The sequence below is a fragment of the Narcine bancroftii genome, chromosome 3 (assembly GCF_036971445.1).
Source record: "Narcine bancroftii isolate sNarBan1 chromosome 3, sNarBan1.hap1, whole genome shotgun sequence".
Classification (NCBI taxonomy): domain Eukaryota; kingdom Metazoa; phylum Chordata; class Chondrichthyes; order Torpediniformes; family Narcinidae; genus Narcine; species Narcine bancroftii.
The window spans coordinates 104,801,631-104,822,284 of record NC_091471.1 but is presented as its reverse complement, the minus strand read 5'-3'; the positions used below and the strand labels follow the sequence as shown (position 1 = coordinate 104,822,284).

General features: G+C 39.7%; 1 protein-coding gene across 1 annotated transcript in view; it reads right to left on the bottom strand.

The window, feature by feature from the left end:
- Positions 1 to 19,239, bottom strand: part of corin (corin, serine peptidase) — a 196,190-nt gene extending 176,951 nt beyond the window's left edge. Inside the window, exon 1 of the mRNA XM_069924726.1 lies at positions 18,836 to 19,239. Coding sequence (XP_069780827.1) covers positions 18,836 to 19,184 — 349 coding nt within the window. The 5' untranslated portion in view covers positions 19,185 to 19,239. The remainder of the gene's footprint in view (positions 1 to 18,835) is intronic.
- Between the last annotated feature and the right edge of the window lie 1,415 nt (positions 19,240 to 20,654).

Sequence of the window (20,654 nt, the reverse complement as noted above, 5' to 3'; positions counted from 1 at the left end):
ATAAACACACACATACATATACAGTACAGTGCCCTCCATAATGTTTGGGACAAAGACCCTTTTTTCCTTAATTTTCCCCTGTGCTCTCCAGTTTTAAATTTAAAATCAAACAATTTACATGTGATTAAAATACACATTCCAGATTTTATTCAAAGTTATTTGAATACATTTTGGTTTGACCAAATGAACACTTTTTATACAGTCTCCTCATTTCAGGGCACCATAATGTTTAAGACATAACACTGGTATGTATATTACAATAATCATGTTTAGTACTTGTTGCATATCCCTTGCATGCAATGACTGGTTGAATTCTGTGTTACATTGACATTACCAGTGATGAGATCTTCTCTAGTAATGTTCTGGCCGGCCTCTACTTCAGCCATTTTCAACTCCTGCTTGTTTCGAGAGTTTGTCCCCTTAAGTTTTCTCTTCAGCAATATGGAAGGCATGGTCAATTGGATTTAGATCTGGTGACCGACTTGGCCATTCAAGAATTTTCCAGTTTTTAGCTTTGAAAAACTCCACTGTTGCTTTAGCCGTATGCTTGGATCATTTTCTAGCTGGAGGATAAAGTACCATCCAATGAGTTTGGAGACATTTGCTCAAACCTGAGCAGATGTTTCAAAACTCCTCAGAATTTATTTTGCTACTGCCATCAGTTACATCATCAATGAAGATAAGTGCGGCAATACATGTGGCAGCAGTACGTGCCCAGGCCATAACACCCATGCTTTACAGATGAGGTGATATGCTTTGGATCTTGGGCAGTTCCTTTACATCTCCACACTTGGGTCTTGTCTTACTTTGATACTGATTAACCTTGGTCTCAACTGTCCACAAGAACTTTTTCCAGAATTCTGCAGGCTTTTAAATATTTCTTGGCAAACTGTAATCTGCCCATCCTGTTTCTGTAACTAACTAGTAGTTTGCATCTTACAAATTTGCCTCTGTATTTCTGTTCATCGAGTCTTCGGCACATAGTAGTTATTGATACATCCACACCTGCCCCCTGAGGAGTGTTTCTGATCTGTCAGGCACATGTTTGGGATTTTTCTTCATTATGATGAGAATTCTTCTGTCATCAGCAATGAAGTTCTTCCTTGGCCTAACAGTCTCTGTGATTACTAAGCTCACCAGACCACTCTTTCTTCTTAATAATGTTCCAAACAGTTACTCTGGGTAATCCCAATTTTTGGGCAATGTCTTGCTGTTTTATTCTTGTTTTTTAGTCTCATACTTACAATGGTACAACTCTGGTCCTCGTGTTGAAAAATAGCAACTAAAAACTCCAAAGGTGATCAAAGGCTTAGAAGCAAACCTAGATCTCTTATACCTACACCAATGAAGCAATTAAACATACCTGAGTAACCACAAACATATATGAATCCAAATATCCTAAGCATTATGGTGCTCTGAATGGGAGAAAACTATGTATAAAAAAAGTGCTTTAATTTCTACATGGTCAAACCAAAATGTAAACAAATAACCTTGAATAAAATAAGGAATGTACAATTCAATCACAGTGAATTGTTTGATAACAAAAACTGTGGAGTACAGGGGCAAATAAAGGGGAATAAAGTGTTTTTGTCCCATTGCAGGATAATACAGAATTTGAATGTGGTGCATAACATTCATTGTTTCTCTTTCCACAGATGCTACTTGAACGGCTGGAGTGTTTCTATTATATTCTGTTTTCATTTCAGATTCCCAGAATCTGCTGTTTTTAATTTTGTGCAAACACTGCCTACAGGAGTAGATTGGCAGGTGCACAAAAGTCAGAGGGCTGCAAAGAAACAGGTTCTTTCAGTTACTGTCCATACCAACCTTTTTACCGCATGTGAATAAGAGTGAAATGAAATAATTAGGGAGAAAAGAGTCATTATAATTTTAAAAGAAAATAGCTTGCATACATGTCACAATGTCATATCACACCAATGGACTTTATTAAGAATAAAAAACTAAATTGCAGTTTCTCATGAAGAAAACAAGGCAACCAATAATTTGCAACCATTACAAATTCCCACGAACAGATGTTATAATGACCAGATTTTCTGCATTTTTGTGATGTTAATTGGAGAATAAATATTGTCTAGTATATGATGGATTATTCCCCTTTACTTTGAGTTCCATGAGATTTTTATAATGTGAAGGCAAACAATTTAATCTCTCTTTCAAAAGCCAAAAATAGAGTTCTTTCTCAGCACTATACGAGAATCAGAGTTGTTCTATTTTGATGGGGATACAAAAACAAATTCTTAAAGTTGGCAGTGCCAAGGTCATAAGGGGAACTTTATAGAATACTTTGTTTTTATAAAGAGGGCTACTGAATGCAAAAATAACAAAATCATACTTGACATTCATAAACCTCAGCTGAAGTATCCGTTCACAATTCCAGGCATCACACTTATCGCATTTCTGAAAGGACATTATAACCTTAGAAAGTACACGTAGAAAGTCTGGTGGGATAACATCAAGAATGAAGGACTTCGGGCTTGTGCAGAATTGGAGAAACAAGAATTATGCCATTATGGTGGAACCACTACATAGATATTAGCACTATCTGTATAAACATACCATAGAGGCTGTGACTCCTCCACTCAAAATCCCCATAAAGGCTGTTACACCAAAACCCCTCCCTCAGTACCTGCCTTGAAACCGGGTCAGCAACATGTGAGATGTGCTGATGTTTTATGGTGATTAAAGCCTATTAATCACAACCCTCAGTCCAATGTGGTTAATCAATAAACAGTTCTTTAAATGGTTGGTCTCAACCCAAAATTATAGATTTATAAAGTGGACAACAGAACTGGAAGAGAATAAACCATTTTTTTTCCCCCCCTATACAGCTTTGTTAAATTCTGGTATTCATTATCTGAAGTGGTATTGAAACATGCTCTGGGTACCTACTGAAGGATGTGGAATATGAAAGGAATCAACTTGCAGTGAGGGAGGTCAGAAGTTAAGGCCTGGGACCAAACTGAGCTGCTTTCTCATAGGCACAATTGTCAAAAGGCCTCCTTCTGTGGTGCAAGTTTTAATGTTGATTGCTGAACAGTCAAAACACATGACTTCACTAGATGGGGAAAAAAATTATACTGCCAACAATGCAAAGATGCACCACATAAAAAATTTTAGTTTAACAAATTAACAAATGTGTTAAGATTGCAAGTCAAAATACAAAGTAAATTAGATTTACACTTTCTGTACCAGTGAGCAGGTCCCAAACTTTTTTAATGCAGGGCATTGTAGCATTGCCTGCAAGAGTGGCTCGCTGTCCTTCAGTAACAGGGCTAAGTAACTGTGTGGCACAACATAATAAGATAATTCATATCCACAATTCCTGAAATTGATCAACAGCGTAGTATACCAATGTGTCAGGGGTGTGCAACACAGAAACTGTCCCTACAACCATCAAGGACTCATTTACACTAAACCATTTTTATGCTTGTCTCATTCCCTGTAACTATGCACCATCATTCCACCCACCAACCCTCCCCCCCCCCCCCCCCACCACCCCACACATTTGGGACAATCTACTGTGGCTAATTAATGTAACAACCTGCACATCTTCGGGATGTGGCAAGGAGCCAGAATACCAGAAAAAAACCTTGCACGATCACAGAGAGAATGAGCAAACTCCACACGGATAGCACTAGAGGTCAGACCTGAACCTAGATGGAAGATGCGGTGAGACAAGCCTCTCTACTAGACATAGTGCCACCCAAGAGTACTTTGGACTCTGGGGCTATACAGGTTGTGAGAACAGAGATGAAGATATAGACACTAGAGTCTGATTTTCTGAGGATTTGCTTTATAAGCCTCATCTGAATTCTGGGCCTCAAAAATATTTCAAAACTATGATACACAGGAATTGTCTGCATACAGTGTGTGGGTTTATGGTTCAAGGTTCAATAGCATCAGTGCTGAGGAGGTTCTGAAGTTTTTATTTCCTCACCTAAAATGCTCTCCTTTGGGAATGTATAATCCAAATGAACCATCTTCATACCTGAAATCATACTAAAGGTAATTTAACCAACGGGAGGAGTGTTTAATTATCTGAAATACATTTAAAAATTATGACTTTATAATGTAACAAGAACGATTAAACAGCTAATATAAGTGCTGTGCAGGAAAGAGCTGAAGTACTCTTATGGTTAAGTCAGAGGGAAAGGCATGTGTGAAACTTACTGTGAGATCAAAGGGGAAGCTGTAGTTACAAAGGCAGTGAAGTCTTCCCTTAGAAATAAGATCTCTCATCTGAACAGCTACTGCAGTCAAGAAGGGAGATAAGTCCTTCTCATTAACATTGTGTGAGGATTGACACATCATGAATATACAGAGATCAAACTGAGATGGTGCAGAGGAAGGTCACAAAAGAGGAAAGGACAACCCTGTGTCATCAAGATTATTATAATCTCTCAATCTCATTTCATACAAATGAAATTTCACACAGAGTAAGGATTTTTTTTGTTACATAATCATTTGCTAAAAAAAAATCCCCAGTCAGGAATTCTGCATGATCAGTCTAATTTCAATTCTCCACCAATTCTAAAGATGGAGATAAGGACAGACATCAACTGGAAAGATGAATGTGGGGAAAAAGCTCTTGGTCAACCAGTGTGTAAAAAAGAGCCATGATCTGAATAAGGCCCTAATTAACTGAGGTGATAAATAAAAAGGTGAATAGCACTTGAGTGGATCTTGAAGTTGGCTGAACTTTATCTTGGCAGGGTACCATTGAGGTAGGTCTTCCATCAATGCTGAAACCCAGATCACTTTCCTGGGTTCCAGCCAAATTTCCTGCTGTTCCATGGCAGAATCATTTCTGCAGTAGCAAGAGCGCTCTGGTATTTACAGAGGTCAATCAACCCAAAGAGGCAGGGCAGAATTTATTAGCAGCCTCCATTAGGAAGGATGATCAAGATAGTGGTGCTTGGGAGCAAAGGTAGAGGAAATAGGACCTTCCATGCAATGTCCAGGAGGAGACTTTGCTGAGATTACCACTGAGCCAGTCTTTAAAAAAGATTTCAAGATATAGATCAAGTTATCTCCTGAGAGAGACAAGTGACACAGGTCACACAGCAGCTGGGAGAAGTGGGGGGTGGATACTAGAAATATTATAGGAATTTTTTTTTGAGTCTTAAGTCAAGGTAAAGAGGCAGTTCATACAGCTCGAACAAGTCTGTTGGCCCAACAGTCTATGCAGTGTCTATATGCAGAAAAGATGCCTCAAATGTATGTGATCAAAGTAGGATTAATTTAAGGGAGCTTTATCATAGGTAAATCATCAAATTACATTTAGTTTAGATGCGATCAAAGTAGGGTTAATTTAAGGGAGCTTTATCATAGGCAAATCATCAAATTACATTTAGTTTAGATGCCTCCAATTTACCAGGAGTACTTCAGAGAATTGGCATTAAGAAGCACACAACTAATTTTATGACCACAATTGTGAAATGTGTTTTGTTCCAATAATAAGTTTGTAGTTCATTTGCCAACTTTATTGGAGTATATACATAAATACAAATCTTAGCATAGCCAGTGAATTAGCTTCCAGGCAGCAATCTCAAATCACTACATTATGAAGTTAATCACAAAAATAAGGATTTAATTTATGACTGGATTAGTATCTCTTAAAGGTCCAGTCAAGCTGTGAGATTGTCAGATATGGTTCTATAATCTTTGATCCAGTTTTTAATTATATATTTGTTTTTTAAAGCTGAATACTGACTGAAATGCCTTTAAAATTATGATCATCTACAATTGTCTCAAATAGATATCTCTTGAACAAATTTAAGCAAGCACAAAGCAATAATCTCTTGACATTAAGCACTGATATGATTAGTTGTGCTGGGTAGGACAAGTTGGAAGGCCTTTAAATTACGGAACAGGAATTTTCAACCATCAAGGCTACTCCTTTCACAGCTTTACTGAAGCTCTCAATCACAAATTCTTCCATCACAATGCAAAAATCTTCTGAAAATCCTTCTGAAGCCTCAGTTGTCCACTTAATTAGTTAAGAGGGTCAAGTAATGATAGGGTGACTGTTGTTCACACTTCAAAAAAAATGTCCGAGAATCCTTCACCTTGGGGATGAGTGCATATATCTCATCTAAAAGACTGCACGTTTGACAGGGCAACAATCCATCAGTACTATTCTGAGATGAGCTTTTCTAATGTGCCACAGTTGCTAATCCTCCCTTGCACCTCCTCACCATGGCTAGTATCACATTCCATACAAATCTACATGGAATGGGTATCTCAGAGTAATTAGATATTTGTCATAGACCATTGAACTGGACCTTTTAATGTTTTGTTTTCTAGTAGTTGGTTTTTTTAAAATAAATATATAATATAATTTTTTCTTTGTTATTTCTAATGTATCACATTTTCACTCTGGAATTTATAATGATACTTACACTATATAGACTTGGACATATTTTAATTGTGTTATTTCTATTCTCCTTACATTATGTATATTATGAAATGTTAATAAAATGATTGAAAAAGTCTGAACAAAGGAACAAAAATAATTTGAAATGAAAGCAATGGAGATGGATAGGAAAGGTTAAACAGATTTGGGCCAAATGCAGGCAAATGGGACTAGCTTAGGTAGACATCTTTGTCAGTATAAACAAGTTGGCTGAAGGGCCAAATTCTGTGCTGTAAAGTTCTATGGCCCTGTTGAAAACAAAAGAGGGTAAACGTTGTGAGGACAAGCGAGTGTAGGATCTGCCCAGTAAGTCAGGCTATGAAAGAGTAAAACAGATGGACTAGCCAGTTCTGAGAAAAAGGGAGTTCCCTAAAGTTGTAGAATTCAATAGAGCGTCCCAATGGTGGAAACGTGCTCTGACAGAAGTCAAGGTACAATTCCACAAGTTTACATTGGGTCTCAAGAAGCCACAGACAGAAATGTCAGAGTAGGAGTGGCATGGAGAATTAAAGCAGCAGTAGGCTGAAAGTTCGGGTTACCCTTGTGGACTAAATGTAGGTTCTCCTCAAAGCAATCATTCAGTTTTCGTTTGGTTTCTGTAATACAGGAGAGTCTACATTGCATGTTCAAAATGCAAAACACTAGACTGGAAGTGCAATAGAATCCCTGTTTCACCTGTAAAGACCATCAAGGCAAACAAGAAATTTTTGGAAGGTGCAAAGGGAAGAGGCAAAAGGATTGGTCAGCCATGTTCCCCAATCCTCAAATATAATTTTTTTTTGGTCCAGAAGCCTAGCCCATAAATTCCTCTGATTTAACTCTGATAATTGTGAAATATTGCAGTTTGCTAAGTCAAACCATGGCAGGACTTGCACAGTAAACAGTAAGATCCTGAAGAGTGTTGTAGAACAGAGACCCAAGGGTACTTAGTTCCTTGAAACTGGCATCTTGGGTGATGAAGAAAGCATTTGGCACACTAGCAATGAATACAAAAATTGAGACCGTGTGGCAACCCACTTACCAGCAAGCAAACTGGCTACAAAAATGGTAGACATGCTGTGGAAAATGTGGGAAATTGACCTGCATCCAACATAGGTTTATAATCTTGGCTGATTACATCATTGATGATGTCACTTCTGGTCCATGTGAAAGAAGCAGTGACGTATACAAGCCCAGCATGCAAGCCTGGAGGTATCAGTCTTGCACTAGACTCCACAGCATATACATCAGTGTTTTGCTATTCTACAACGTGTTCACTGGCATCTATAGTAGCTCAGTATAGAATACTTCGCTACAACCTCATAATTCAGATGTAAAAGGCATTGGTGAGACCACACTTGGAGTACAGTGCGCAATTCTGTTCACCCACCTATTGGAAACACATCAATAAATTGGAAGGGTGCAGAGGAGATTCATCAGGATATTGCCAGAATTTGAGGGCTTGAGTTATAGGGAGAGGTTGGATTAGTCAGGTCTTTTATCACCTTGAGGAGTGATTTTATAGAGGTTGTAGCTCCACTGATTTATAATAGCATACAAACAAATAAAGAATACACTCACTCATTTCTTCAAGAGAGTTGACTTTCTTTTAATCCACAAGACAAAACAATGAATTCCTCAAATTCCAAAACACCACAAAACCACAGCCCTCTGGTTTTTTCATTGGATCACGGCCACAGGAGTGATCCTGATATAATCACTCTCTTACTCTTGCAACTGCCCCCCCCTCCACCCCCCATGCCTCTGAGCCATGTGGAGGTGACTGATTGGAACTGCCCTGCTATGTAACGATCTGGAGGACTGATAGTTTGTACAATAATGCAAGACAGGTGAAGCATGGGCCAACTGGCAAGAGTGTGACAAATGCAGCTCACTTGCATACAAGACCTGTGGTCCACAAGACCGTGATTTTTCAAACCTACCAACAAAGAAAAATGTGACAAGAAATCTGCTCCCAAAATGGAATTTGCTACATTTTCAAACACTGAAAAAGTTTCTTAAGACCAAAATCCAACATAAGTGACCTCTGGCCATATGTTTGAATACGAGAATATTTTGTGGCTGAAAGAACACATGACAAATTAGAGTGTTTGCATTCTTCAGGGGTTGCAGGGACCACTGAAATCTATGCACTGGAATTGAGAAGAAATTGAACACTTGAGGGACTGTCTTTGAGGAAAATACAGCAGCTGACATACCCATGGGCAGCAGTTGCCTCTACTGCTGGGCCTGGTTGTTTCCCGGCTGTCATTTGTAGACCACCACAATTCCAACCTGGTCAACAGAAGGAATTCCATTGCATTACCAAAGCCTGGACCTGCACAGTCAGTGCTGTCACTTTCTGCTCCAAAGCAGTTACCTTGATTTGAAGGTGCCAGCGCCTCACAAGGAGCAGTAAGCAGTTGTTCTGGTTCCATTTGCTCCTGCTGACTTGGGGGAGTGGGGGAAGTAGCCAATCCTTCTATCTTCAATGTGAAAGTCATGGACATAACAAACTTGGCATGATCCACCATCTGTCCACCAAAGGTGGACATTAGTAGAAAAACACTCACCAAATACCTTTGAACATGACGAGGTAAACATCGTCAAAAATTGCCTTCAACAGGTTCTGTTCCAGGTAGCCTGCGTCATCTCAACATCTGTGATAATTGCCCATCTCCTAGGTTGCCATCAGCTTGCAATTGGGCAATACGCATCTCTCCTAGATGGCTGAGTACAATAACCACCTTAAACATGTTGTGTGGGAAATTACCATCTGGATCAACCAAGTCATCCACCACTTCACAGGCAAGATGCTCCACAACCAAGCCATACTTCACCATCCTACTCATCACTCCGAGGGTATAGAAAGAAGCATGCTTCAAGAATTGTGAACTATACTGGTGCATTATTAATTAAAGGGGAGGGGGAATCTTCAGTTTGACCTCCCTAACTACTCCTGTAAAGGGCTTTTCCTCATCACTATCCATTTTAAATTAAAAGGTACTGATCATTTGCAGCTGCACTGATTTATAACAACTTACAAACAAACAAAGAATGCACTCAATTGTTTCTTCCAGCACACAATTAAGTTGACTTTATTTTATTTCACTAGACACAATAATATATTCCTCAACTTCCCAAACACCAACCAGCCACACCCCTCTGACCTTCTCATTGGATCACAGCCACATGAGTGATCCTGACGTCGTCACTCTGCTACTCTTGCAAAGTTTGTAAAATTATAGGGGCATGGACAAAATAAATGCTCAGTCTCTTTCCAAGGGTAAATGATTCTAGAACTCGAGGGCACAGGTCTAAGGTGAGAGGGAAAATGTTTAAGAGAGACACAAGAAGCAACTTTTTCTATTCAATGGGTGGTCCATACCTGATTACACCATCAGCTGAAACTATAGAAATGGGCACAGTAACAGGAGAAATAAAACCAGGACTAGCCAATCAGTCCGTTGAGCCTTTTCCACCTTTAATAAAGATCACGGCTGGTCTGACTGTGGGCCCAGCTCCACCTCCCTGCCTTTTCCCCCCTAATCCCCAATGCCTTTGCTGTGCAAAAATCTGTGGTTTAAATATATTCACAGAAGTAGCCTCCAGAACTGGTCAACAGGGTCCAAATCCTGGGCCTCTGCACCCTCCCCTCTGTAAATGGATCCTTGACTTCTTCATTGGAAGACCACAGTCAGTTTGAATTAGAAATAGTGTTTCCTCCTCGCTGACAATCAACACAGGTACACCATATGGCTGTGGGCTTAGCCCACTACTCTACTCACTCTGCACCCATGACTCTGTGGCTTGGCAGAATCCAAATGCTATCTACAAATTTGCCGATGACACCACGGTTGTTGATGGAATCACAGACAGCATTGAAGAAGTGTACAGAAGGGAAATAGATCAGTTAGTTGAGTGATGTCACAACAACAACACTGCACACAATGTTAGCAAAACTAAGAAGCTAATTGTAGATTTCAGAAGGGGGAAATCAGGAGAACACAAACCAGTCCCATTGAGGGATCGGCAGTGAGAAAGGTAAAGAACTTCCAATTCCTGGGTTTCAAACTTTCTGAATATTTTTCCTGGGGCCTCCATGTAATTACGAAGAAGGCTCACAAGTAGCTAAACTTCATGAGGAGTTTGAGAAGATTTGATATGTCGTGAAAAACTCTTGCAAATTGCTACAGGTGTACCATGGAAAGCATTCTGACTGGTTGCTTCACTGTCAGGCATGGAGGTGCCAATGCACAGGACATGCACCATCATGGGCATCAGTCCACTTCATCGAGGACATCTACAAGGGACAGTATTTTAAGAAAACTGCCTCTGTCATCAAGGTCACTCACAACCCAGGCCATGCCTCTTCGCACGGATACAATCAAGAAGGAGACACAGGAGCCTGAAGACAAACACCCAGTGGCATAAAAACAGCTTCTTCCCCTCAGCCATCAGATTTCTGTACAGACAGTGTACCACAGACATTATCTCTCTCTTCTCTTTCCACCAATTTATTTTTTTTAAAAATGTAATTTATAAGCAATATTTGCACCTGTAATGCTGCACCAAAACAATGAATTTTGTGACATTTTCATAATAAATTCTTCTCCTTCACTGTTCTCCAGGAAAAGTGATTCCTCCTCATCTCCATCCTAAATCTACACCCCAAATCTGGAGGCTACATCCTCTAGTTTTTATCTAACCTGGCAGTAGAAACAACTTTCCTGCCTAGATCTGATCTAACACTTTCATAATTTTAAATGAGTCCATTCAAACCCAGTACATTTTTTCTTATGAAAGGAGACCAGAGCAACATCTAGTACTCTAGATGTGACCTTACCAGTACTCAAATGCAGCAGATCCTGTTTTGCTCTTAAATTCAATCTCTTTGGCAATGAAGGCCAACATTCCATTTGTCTTCATGATAACTTGTTGCACCTGCAATCTAACCTTTGGCAATTCATGCTCAAGTGCTTCTTCACAATTGCATGCTGCAATCTTTCACCATTTAAGTGATAATCTGATCTTCTATTTTTCCTTCCCAAGTATACTACTTTGCACTTACCAATACTCTACTCCATCTGCCGAACTCTTGCCCACTCACTTTATCTCTATCTCTCTGCAGTCTGTCAGCATCCTCTGTACACTTTCAAAAGGCATTTGGACAGATTTATAAAGAGGAAAGGCTAAGAGGATATGGACTAAATGAGGGCAAATGTAACTATCCCAGAATGCCAACTTGGCCACAGACAAGTTGGGCTGAATGGCCTGTTCCAAGTTGTATGACTATTGGCTTCCAGAGGAATTTCATGGTTGGAGTTAATGCTGGTCAATGTTCTAGATCAAAAAAAGATTATTTGGGAAGTGTGGGCAGAGAGTGCACGTGACAGTTCCAGCAGGAGAACGTTATTGGTCCAGTCCATTCAGCTTCTGAATCTCCAGCCTAAATATTGTCCTCGATTCATTGCAGCCTAATCCCTTATAAAAGTCCTGAAGGCAAAAGAGTCTTGAAGGCACTGTGTCTAGAAAAAAAAATACACCAACTATGACACAATTAGCGACATCTATAAAGTTAAAATAATTATTTTGATTTATAATCATTGAGATACCACTCAATGCTAGGACATCCATTCTGCTAGAAGGCCAGTGCTGAATGTCCAACCTCCAGCTGATGGCTATTGGCATAAATTTAAACCTTATTATTTTAGTCTTTTGAACTCTGTAACCTATTGATGCACAAAAGACTGAAGTTGTGAAACCATCAGGCTTTTATTAACTATAGACTGGAGCAGCCATCAACCTCATCCACTGATCATGGCAGGATGAATAGAGAGTGTGCAAGGGGCTATGGGTAGGATTGGTCTTGGGAGGCGTGACAAGCCAGCAGCAGCCAATCATAGCGTAACAATGATTTATCACACCTTATTATAATTGGAACATTTAAATCATGCAATTTCCACTTGAATTCAAATTCTAAATAGCTATATTCCATCAAACGTCATGCAAACAACCTTACTACCTACATGCATATTAATGTTGCACCAAGAATTAAAAGGAGACCCTCTAAACAAGACCCACTGTTTTGTCAATTTATTAGCACTGTTTTCAGTCCACTTATTAATTTTTTATATGTCCCACAAAATTAACAGATATTTCAAATCCTTTTGTAAAATTCAGATATATTTCAATGTCTTCAATCTATTAATTTAGATCCTCAAATAAGCATTAACTTCCTTTTGCATTGACTTTTCCTTGTGATCTCCACATAATTCAGAGAAACACAAATATACAAACTAATGAACTGGCAATAAAAATGCATTTAACATTTTTGGTCCCACTACCAACATTAAGTTGATAAGCCAGTAATCCTGCTCTATTCATCATTAAGATTCTGAACATCAGCACAAAATGTGTTCAGTTCCAATCCACAGGTGAATCTATTTCATATTTCAGAGATCTAAAAAGCAATATATGATTTTATGTTCAGGTTTCAGAGGCGCTGAACATAGTCTTAATAGATGGCAATTGATTTTTCTGCTATGTTTAAGTAAATGTTCAGTTTATTTAAAAAGGTGAAATGGGTAAAAGTCCTATCATGTACATTAGTCAGCCTCAGCATACTTTATCATGATTTCTCAATGTGACCCATTCTCAAGGAGAGATGGAAATGATATATTCGCACTTTAGTGATGTGGAATTGCAGGGGCAAGATACAGTGTTCTCACCTTCTTAGAACCATTGGATTCCTTAGCAAAACTTCTTTGAAGAAAAACTTTCAATCATCAAAAAATATAAACTTCTGCTATTGAGGACACACAGTAACTTGAAGCAGACCTTGATATTAGGAACTGCACCATACTTCTGTTTACTAACTCCTTGAACAGGAGAAAACACGGCTTAAGTGTAGGGCTCCATAATGTCTAACAATCCATCTCTCCTATTGATCAAACTGTAATGATCGAGTGGTCCCACCAGGAGATGGAGTGTGTGGCATCTGAGGAATGTTGCACCTTAGGTAGTTTCAAGATCGATGCCTCCAGAAGAGGTCCTGTCTCTGTGTTCTGTTCTTAGTGATGTTTGCTTAGTTAATAAATCTAGTTTTAAAAGAAGTTTCTTTATTGTAATAAAAGAAACATCACATGTTAACCGCAGAGAAAACATGGAGAGTTTAAAAATCCTGATGCTGCAAAATGGACAAGTGGAAGTTGTTTAAACAAAGCTTTATGCTGTACCTGCAGGTGATTAGAATCGATAGTGAACTGGATACATGGAGGATTGAAATACTACTTACCGTGGTGGGACATAAAGCTCCAGAGGTTTTCAACACATTTATTTTTGCTAAGGCAGAAGACCAGATAAAATTCAACAAGGTTGTTGAGATGTTTCACGAACACTGTTCACCGAAGAAAAATAAAATCTTCGAGAGGAACGGGTTTTGCTCACACACACACAGATGCAGGAAGAGAGCTTTGATTTTTTTTTAAAAACAAACTTAAACATCACATGTGAGAGAGAGAGAGAGAGAGAGAGAGAGAGAGAGAGAGAGAGAGATGATAGCATAAATGCCAGTGAAAATGAAGGCATAGTCATAGCCACAGTGTATGGACACACAAACAAAATGAGTTAAAGGAAACAACAAAAAGATGGTGATATTCAATTTTAAATGATGTGGCACTAAACATGCCCCAAAGCAATGCCCAGTTTATGGGAAAGTCTGTCATAAGTGGAAAGGGCAGAATCTCTATGAAAACACATTTTTCAAAAGGGAAACAAGGCAGAAATAAAAGTGTACACACTATAGAAGAAACTGCTCTCAGTGATACATTTTTCGTGGGCACAGTAGAGCAGGAAGTGAACAGAGTTGAGCAGAATTAATGGACTGTGCCATTGCATACAAATATAACAACTATTCCTTTCAAGCTGGACACAGATGCAAAGGTCAATTTGATCTGTGAGCATGACATCAGGGCAATGAAGATAATATAAATTATCTGCTGTATTATCATCATGCAAATCCTGTTCTGCTCAAAGCATACAATGGACAGAGCATCAACATGAAAGTACATGTAAACTTAAGGTGGAAGTTAAAGATAAAGAGGACCACCTCAGGTTCACAGTAGTCCCAGATGGACATTATTCAATGCTTGGTGGCAAAGCATGTGAAAACTTAAACCTAGTCAAGAGGGTGTATCACATTAATACTGACCATGAGGAAATACTAGATCAATTTCCAGACACCTTCAAGGGATTTGAAGTTCGACCATTCACCTATAAGGTAAAGTTAAAAGAAGATGCACAGCCAGTAGTGCAGGCTCCAAGGTGGGTTCCAGTGTCATTAAAAGAAAAGCTCAAGCATGAACTCGACCAAATGACCTCACTAGGGGTCATAAAGAAAGTGGAGGAGTCCACAGAATGGGTGAATTCAATGGTGTGGATCAAAAAGGAAAAAGATAACCTACATGTGTGAATGGACCCAAAATATTTGAATACCAATATAAAGAGAGAACATTATCAGATTCTGGCCATGGATGAAATTAAAAGTGAGATGGCTGGTGCAAAGTTTTTCACTAAATTGGATACATCCTTGGGCTTCTGGCAAATAAAACTGCACTAAATAGCACAAAACACTACATTTGATACACCATTTGGCCGATACTACTTCCTGAGGATACCTTTTGGAATTTCCTCAGCTCCGGAAGTGTTCAACAGAATGATGGAGCACATCATAGAAGGCATAAATGGGGTATGGGTCTACATGGATGTCATGATCCTCAGGGTATCCACACAAGAACAACACAATTAAAAGCTCAAAGTGCTACAACTCATCCAGAATATGGATTGAAATTAAATAGAGAAAAATGTCAGTTTGGTGTGAAGGAAATCACCTTTCTGAGAGATAAACTATCAAAAGCAGGTATAGAGCCAGACAAGAGCAAGGTGAAAGCAATTTTAGAGATGTCCACACCCTCTGACAAAAATACATATTGAAAGTGCTGGGAATGATCAATTTTATTGGTAAATTCGTACCAAACATGTCTTCCAAAACAATGTACCTAAGGAAGGTGTTACAGGACAAATGTGAATTCAAGTGGACAGATGAGCATGAGGAAGAATGGACATGACTGAAGTCCATTCTAACTACAGAACTAGTACTTTTTATGTTCCTTGATGCACCCAGAAGAATGAAAATATCTACAGATGCTTCAGAAGATGGAATAGGTGCCGTACTACTTCAGGCTATAGGAGAAGATCAAAGGTTAGTCACATACACATCAAGGATGATGACAACATCTGAATGTCGATATGCGCAGATCAAGAAGGAGTGTCTAGGTGTGGTCTATGGACTCAAGAAATTCCACAGTTATGTGTATGGTCTACCAACGTTCATGGCAAAGACAGACCACAAACAATTAATGGAGATAATCAAATAAAATCTCAGTGAAATGTCTCGAAAGACTGATGATGAAGCTACAATGTTATGACTTTGAATTGGTGTACACACCAATGATGCATTATCCAAGGCAATGACACAGACTGAAGCACATCGTGAGAGTTCCACAGAGGCAGATGTGAATCTCAATGTGAATCTGATCACTGAAACTCTTCCTGTATCTGACATGAAATCCAAGCTGATCGCAGCTGAAACAGATCAGGAATCAGTTCTGCAGAAGGTCATCAACAATCCGAATGAAGGATGACCTAGAAGTGAATGCCAGCCATACTACAACACCAGAGCTAAGCTTAGTATTGTCAAATGACTTCTACTCAGACAGAGTAGAATTGTCATTCCTCAATCACTGCGACCGGAGTTAGTGAAAAGGGGGCACGAGGGGGATTTGGAAATGGAAAAATGCAAGAGGGCCAGAACTGTGTTTATTGACCAGGGATAAATGCTGACATTGACAGGATGGTTTCTAGCTGTAAGACCTATTTGAAGAACTGCCCACTTAAAACTTTGTGTTGCTGAGGTTCGTGATACATTTGTGTTGAACTTTAAATTTGAAGAATAGTGTGTCATGTTAGATTAAATATCTCAAGGAAAGGGGATGTAGTAATAGAGTTGTATCACCAGGAGGGGTCAGAGTGTAAGGTATCTTGGGAATGTTGCATCTTGGATATTCTATTGCATCTTTGGTAGATGCAAGATGGATGCCTCCATGAGCTCCTGCCTGTGTATGTTCTGTTCTTAGGGTTGTTTGCTTAGTTAATAAATCTAGTTGTTTAAAAATAAACCAAGTTTCTTCATTGTAATAAAAGAAGCATTACACAAACAAATTCACAAAATACAAATTACCTCTTCAAAATGCAGATCTCGAATTTGGGGATAGAATATTGCTGAAAGTTGCAATGATACAAATGTGCTGAGTGATTATCCAACTATGGGCGTACAGAGACTCTTTGGTTAAGAGGGCAGAGGGGTTGATTTTCCCAGTTTTTTTTTTAAATATAAACACAGGGCCCACACTGCACCTGGGCCACCTCACATCACACCTCAAAGCGTGGACACCAGCCACAGCCTCCTCCTTGAACTGGCTGCTGGCAGGCACAGGGGACAGTTGCCAAACGCTCCAACCTCGTTCTTTCTGAGGCTCACATCCATCCCCGGGCCTGGGCTGCTTCATCATCTGGGGGAAGACATGTTGCAGTGTGAACAATGCTGGGTGATGCCACACAGACCCTCTGACGTCATCTTGCAGAGAAATGGGAAGTCAATCCATCCATCAGCAGCGTCCTGTGCCCAGGCTGTGACCACTCTGTCATGTGACAGACAGCCCTGGATATGCACGCTGATGTCACAGGGCCTGAACACTGACAGTTAGCACCATTGCCCCAGCAACAAGCGGGTTCCCGGAGGAGGCCGTGGTCCATGCCCAGACCCCCTCTTGGAGGTGAGATGCATGGCACCAGGTGGACAGGGACTGCCATTATTGTTAATTTGTTCATCTTTTTGCTTTCTCTACCTGATTTTTTTTTCCTTCTTGCTTTACCTAAATTTTCCCCACTGTTTTATCCAAATTTGGGAAGAGTAGTTGCCCCCTCCCAGCCAGGTCATATGCCTATGTATCCAACATCCACAGATCAGTGGATTTCTAGTCATCCCAAGTATTGGTTCTCAAAGGTGATTGTTCAGGATGAATGCATAGGATACACAGTTGATAAATTTGTAATTTCATAATTTTCATATTTAAGAATGGGTATGAATGTTGCTTTCAGCAATTAAATTAATTAAATAGAGCTGATAATACAGCAAATGGTGTATGGACCAAGTGGGTTTTTATATTCCATATTTTATGTTTCCACACTATCACAGCTATTTCTTCTGTTCACCTCTCCTTGTTCTCTGCAACTTGAAACATGCTTGCATTTTGACTTCTAATGAAGTGGTCATTGACCTAGAACATGAACTCGATCACACCCTCCATGGAAGCATTCCAGTTTTTCATCATCTCCAATATATGCCAGACTTCCAGCATCTGCTTTATTTTTTTTTTAACTTTTTGCTGACTGAAGTATGGCAGATTATGGCAAGTGATGGCCCTTGTATATTTATAAAAATACAACCAGAGAATTCTCAAAGTGCATTTGAAATATAAATTATACCAAAGATTGTCAAGTCCTCAATACAATTTTGCAGAAAATACTGGAGAGGATACGTGTGATCACTGGCGCTGAAAGGTCAATGGGACAGCAGTATCCAGCAATTGTGCAATTTTAAAGGTCCAAGCTCACTGTATTAGCATCTGGAAGATTAGGGATGAGTGCAAGATCTGGTTGCCTAATATATTCATTAATATAGGCAAAAAAAGGCAATATTTAGATTTTCTAATATAAATTTGTAATGATTGCCAATCCATCTGACTGGTGTGAGGCAAATCCATGGACATCAGGTGACTTTGTGGGGGGTGGGGGGGGAGCTATCTTTTGCTCCTCTTTCTCTGATGCCCGGTAACCTTTATTGCTGGTGAATCTGTCTGCCTTATGACAGACTAATGCAAATTTTGTGTAATATTACACCGGTTTTATTATATGACGATAAAGGAATCTTGGCATTTAACTTTAACAACATTGATATCCAATTCCTTTAGCTTTTATTTATGATTGAATTTACTTCCTTCTGCCTCTCTCCATCTCATCCCTTTGCTTTATTTTATTTCAGTTTCTGCTCATGATTTGTTGTTGTTTCTACGATTTTAACCTCCTGGTTCAAGCCGAGTGAATTTTTTAATCCAGATGGTGAAGAGATGCACCAGTTCCCGCCCTCATCATCCAGACTAGATTCACAAGAGAGAATGTTGTACTATATAGATTTCAAAAGTTAACTTTCAATATTCTACTAACAACATTAAGCAAAGGACTTGAAAGATTGTTTCTGGCTAGGTGCAAACAAGAACAGATAATTGAATAAACTCTTACCAACATTGGAGGTAAAATATACAGCTTCATATGTGGCATCAATATCCGTTGTGAGGCTGGTGGTCTTGAGGATGGGGAAAGAAGTATTGAGAACAGACTCATTGGTAGGTGGCTCAGGAGGGTAAGTCATTTCGTTTGGCTTCTGAGCAAATGATCTTGTGCCCTCCTCATGCAGAAATGGGTCCTTGTTGCTGTCATCAAAGCTGAGTGATGTGCTGTGTGTAAATGCCAAGAAACCATCTTCCTGCATGATTTTGGTCTTCAATGATTCTTCACTATTTAGGCCAACAGTAGAGACATTTGTTAGTACAAAAGGAGGAAGTGTCCCCCAACTTATTTGTTGAGGCATTTCTGAATTGTTTCCAATATCTGTGTGAGGAGTGATCAATGCATCATTGGTTGAAAGAACATCATTCTTCTTTTGACCAAAAAGTCCATTGCCAATTACTCCTGTTGAAAAACAATTCAAAGGTTAGTGCATCATTTAGAGTCAACTCCTTGGAGTAATTTTCAAATGTTCATCTTTATAGAATATACCCTCTTTCTGTTCATTTAATTTTAGTGGAACTAAAAATAGACTGGTTCTCACTGTAGAAAAGTTCCTAACAGGTACCCTCTAGAGCTGAATATTGTATCCACGAGGGGGAATGTTTACATGAGCTACAATTGACTACAAAGACTTACTGAGAAGATTGTGCCTCCGAATTCAATTTGCTACCATTCAGAGCACAGACTAGATCATTAAAATTTTGTACATATTTTGATAGTTTAGATCAGACAGTACCAAAGTAGGCTGCGCCGTCTCCCATCCTGTTCCCCCACCCTCGGGGGCAGTGAGGAAAAAGGGGGCACTCCGAACATTTCCAGCAAACTCAGCCCACGTCTCATTCCGTCAGGTGAGGAGGGGGTGGGGGTGACTGCCCAGGACAGTGAATAGCTAGGGACAGTAACCCCTCGAAAACTGTGAGGACAATGTTGTTACAGGTGAGATGTAAATAAATTGGTTTACTAAAAAATTTTATTTGTGAAATATATATGCTTGTTTATAGTGTTAGATTAGTTGTTGTTTTAAATTTGCAGTAGACCTAATACCAAGAGGTATGTGTTCATTGTGTGTGCAGGGGTGACACTAGGGATGTGGTCTGGGAGCCAAGGAGGCGGCATTCTGAAAAAGTATGGGAACCACTGGTTTAGATGATTAAGAATAGGCTGAGGCCTCTAATGTTACTAAATACAAGCAATATAAAAACTTAGATTTGATCAACACAGGGACTGCGCAGCTATTTTTTATATATATATTACAATGAGGTGTGTTCAGTTGTGGCAGGATATCTAACACCTTCAGTTACATTTACCCTTGCACATTTATAGACATAAGTACAACATGGTAACAAGCCCTCCTGGCCTACAAGCCTGTGCCGCCCAATTACACCCAATTAACCTATAACCCCTTGCATGTTTGAAGGGTGGAAGGAAACAGGAGAACACGGGAAATCCATGCAGACACAGTGTGGTGGTACACCACCGGCCTTCTGCAGGGGGCAACCTCTGTACCTGCAGGAGTGTAAGGGGACAGGACAACACCTGGCTGGCTGCCAGTCAGTTGGCCTGAATGGATCAAGCCCCATCCGGTCGGGTGTCAATCACCTTCCGGGATATAAGCCTGTGCCAGCCTCCAGAGGCCTCATACTGAGTTGCTGCAGCCACAGCCAGCAGCTGTGGAGGTTTTTGTGGATTAAAGCCTGTTGTTCAGTCTTTACCTTGTGTGTCTGATTCTGTCTAACAGTGCACCACACACGGAAAGAATGTACAAACTCCC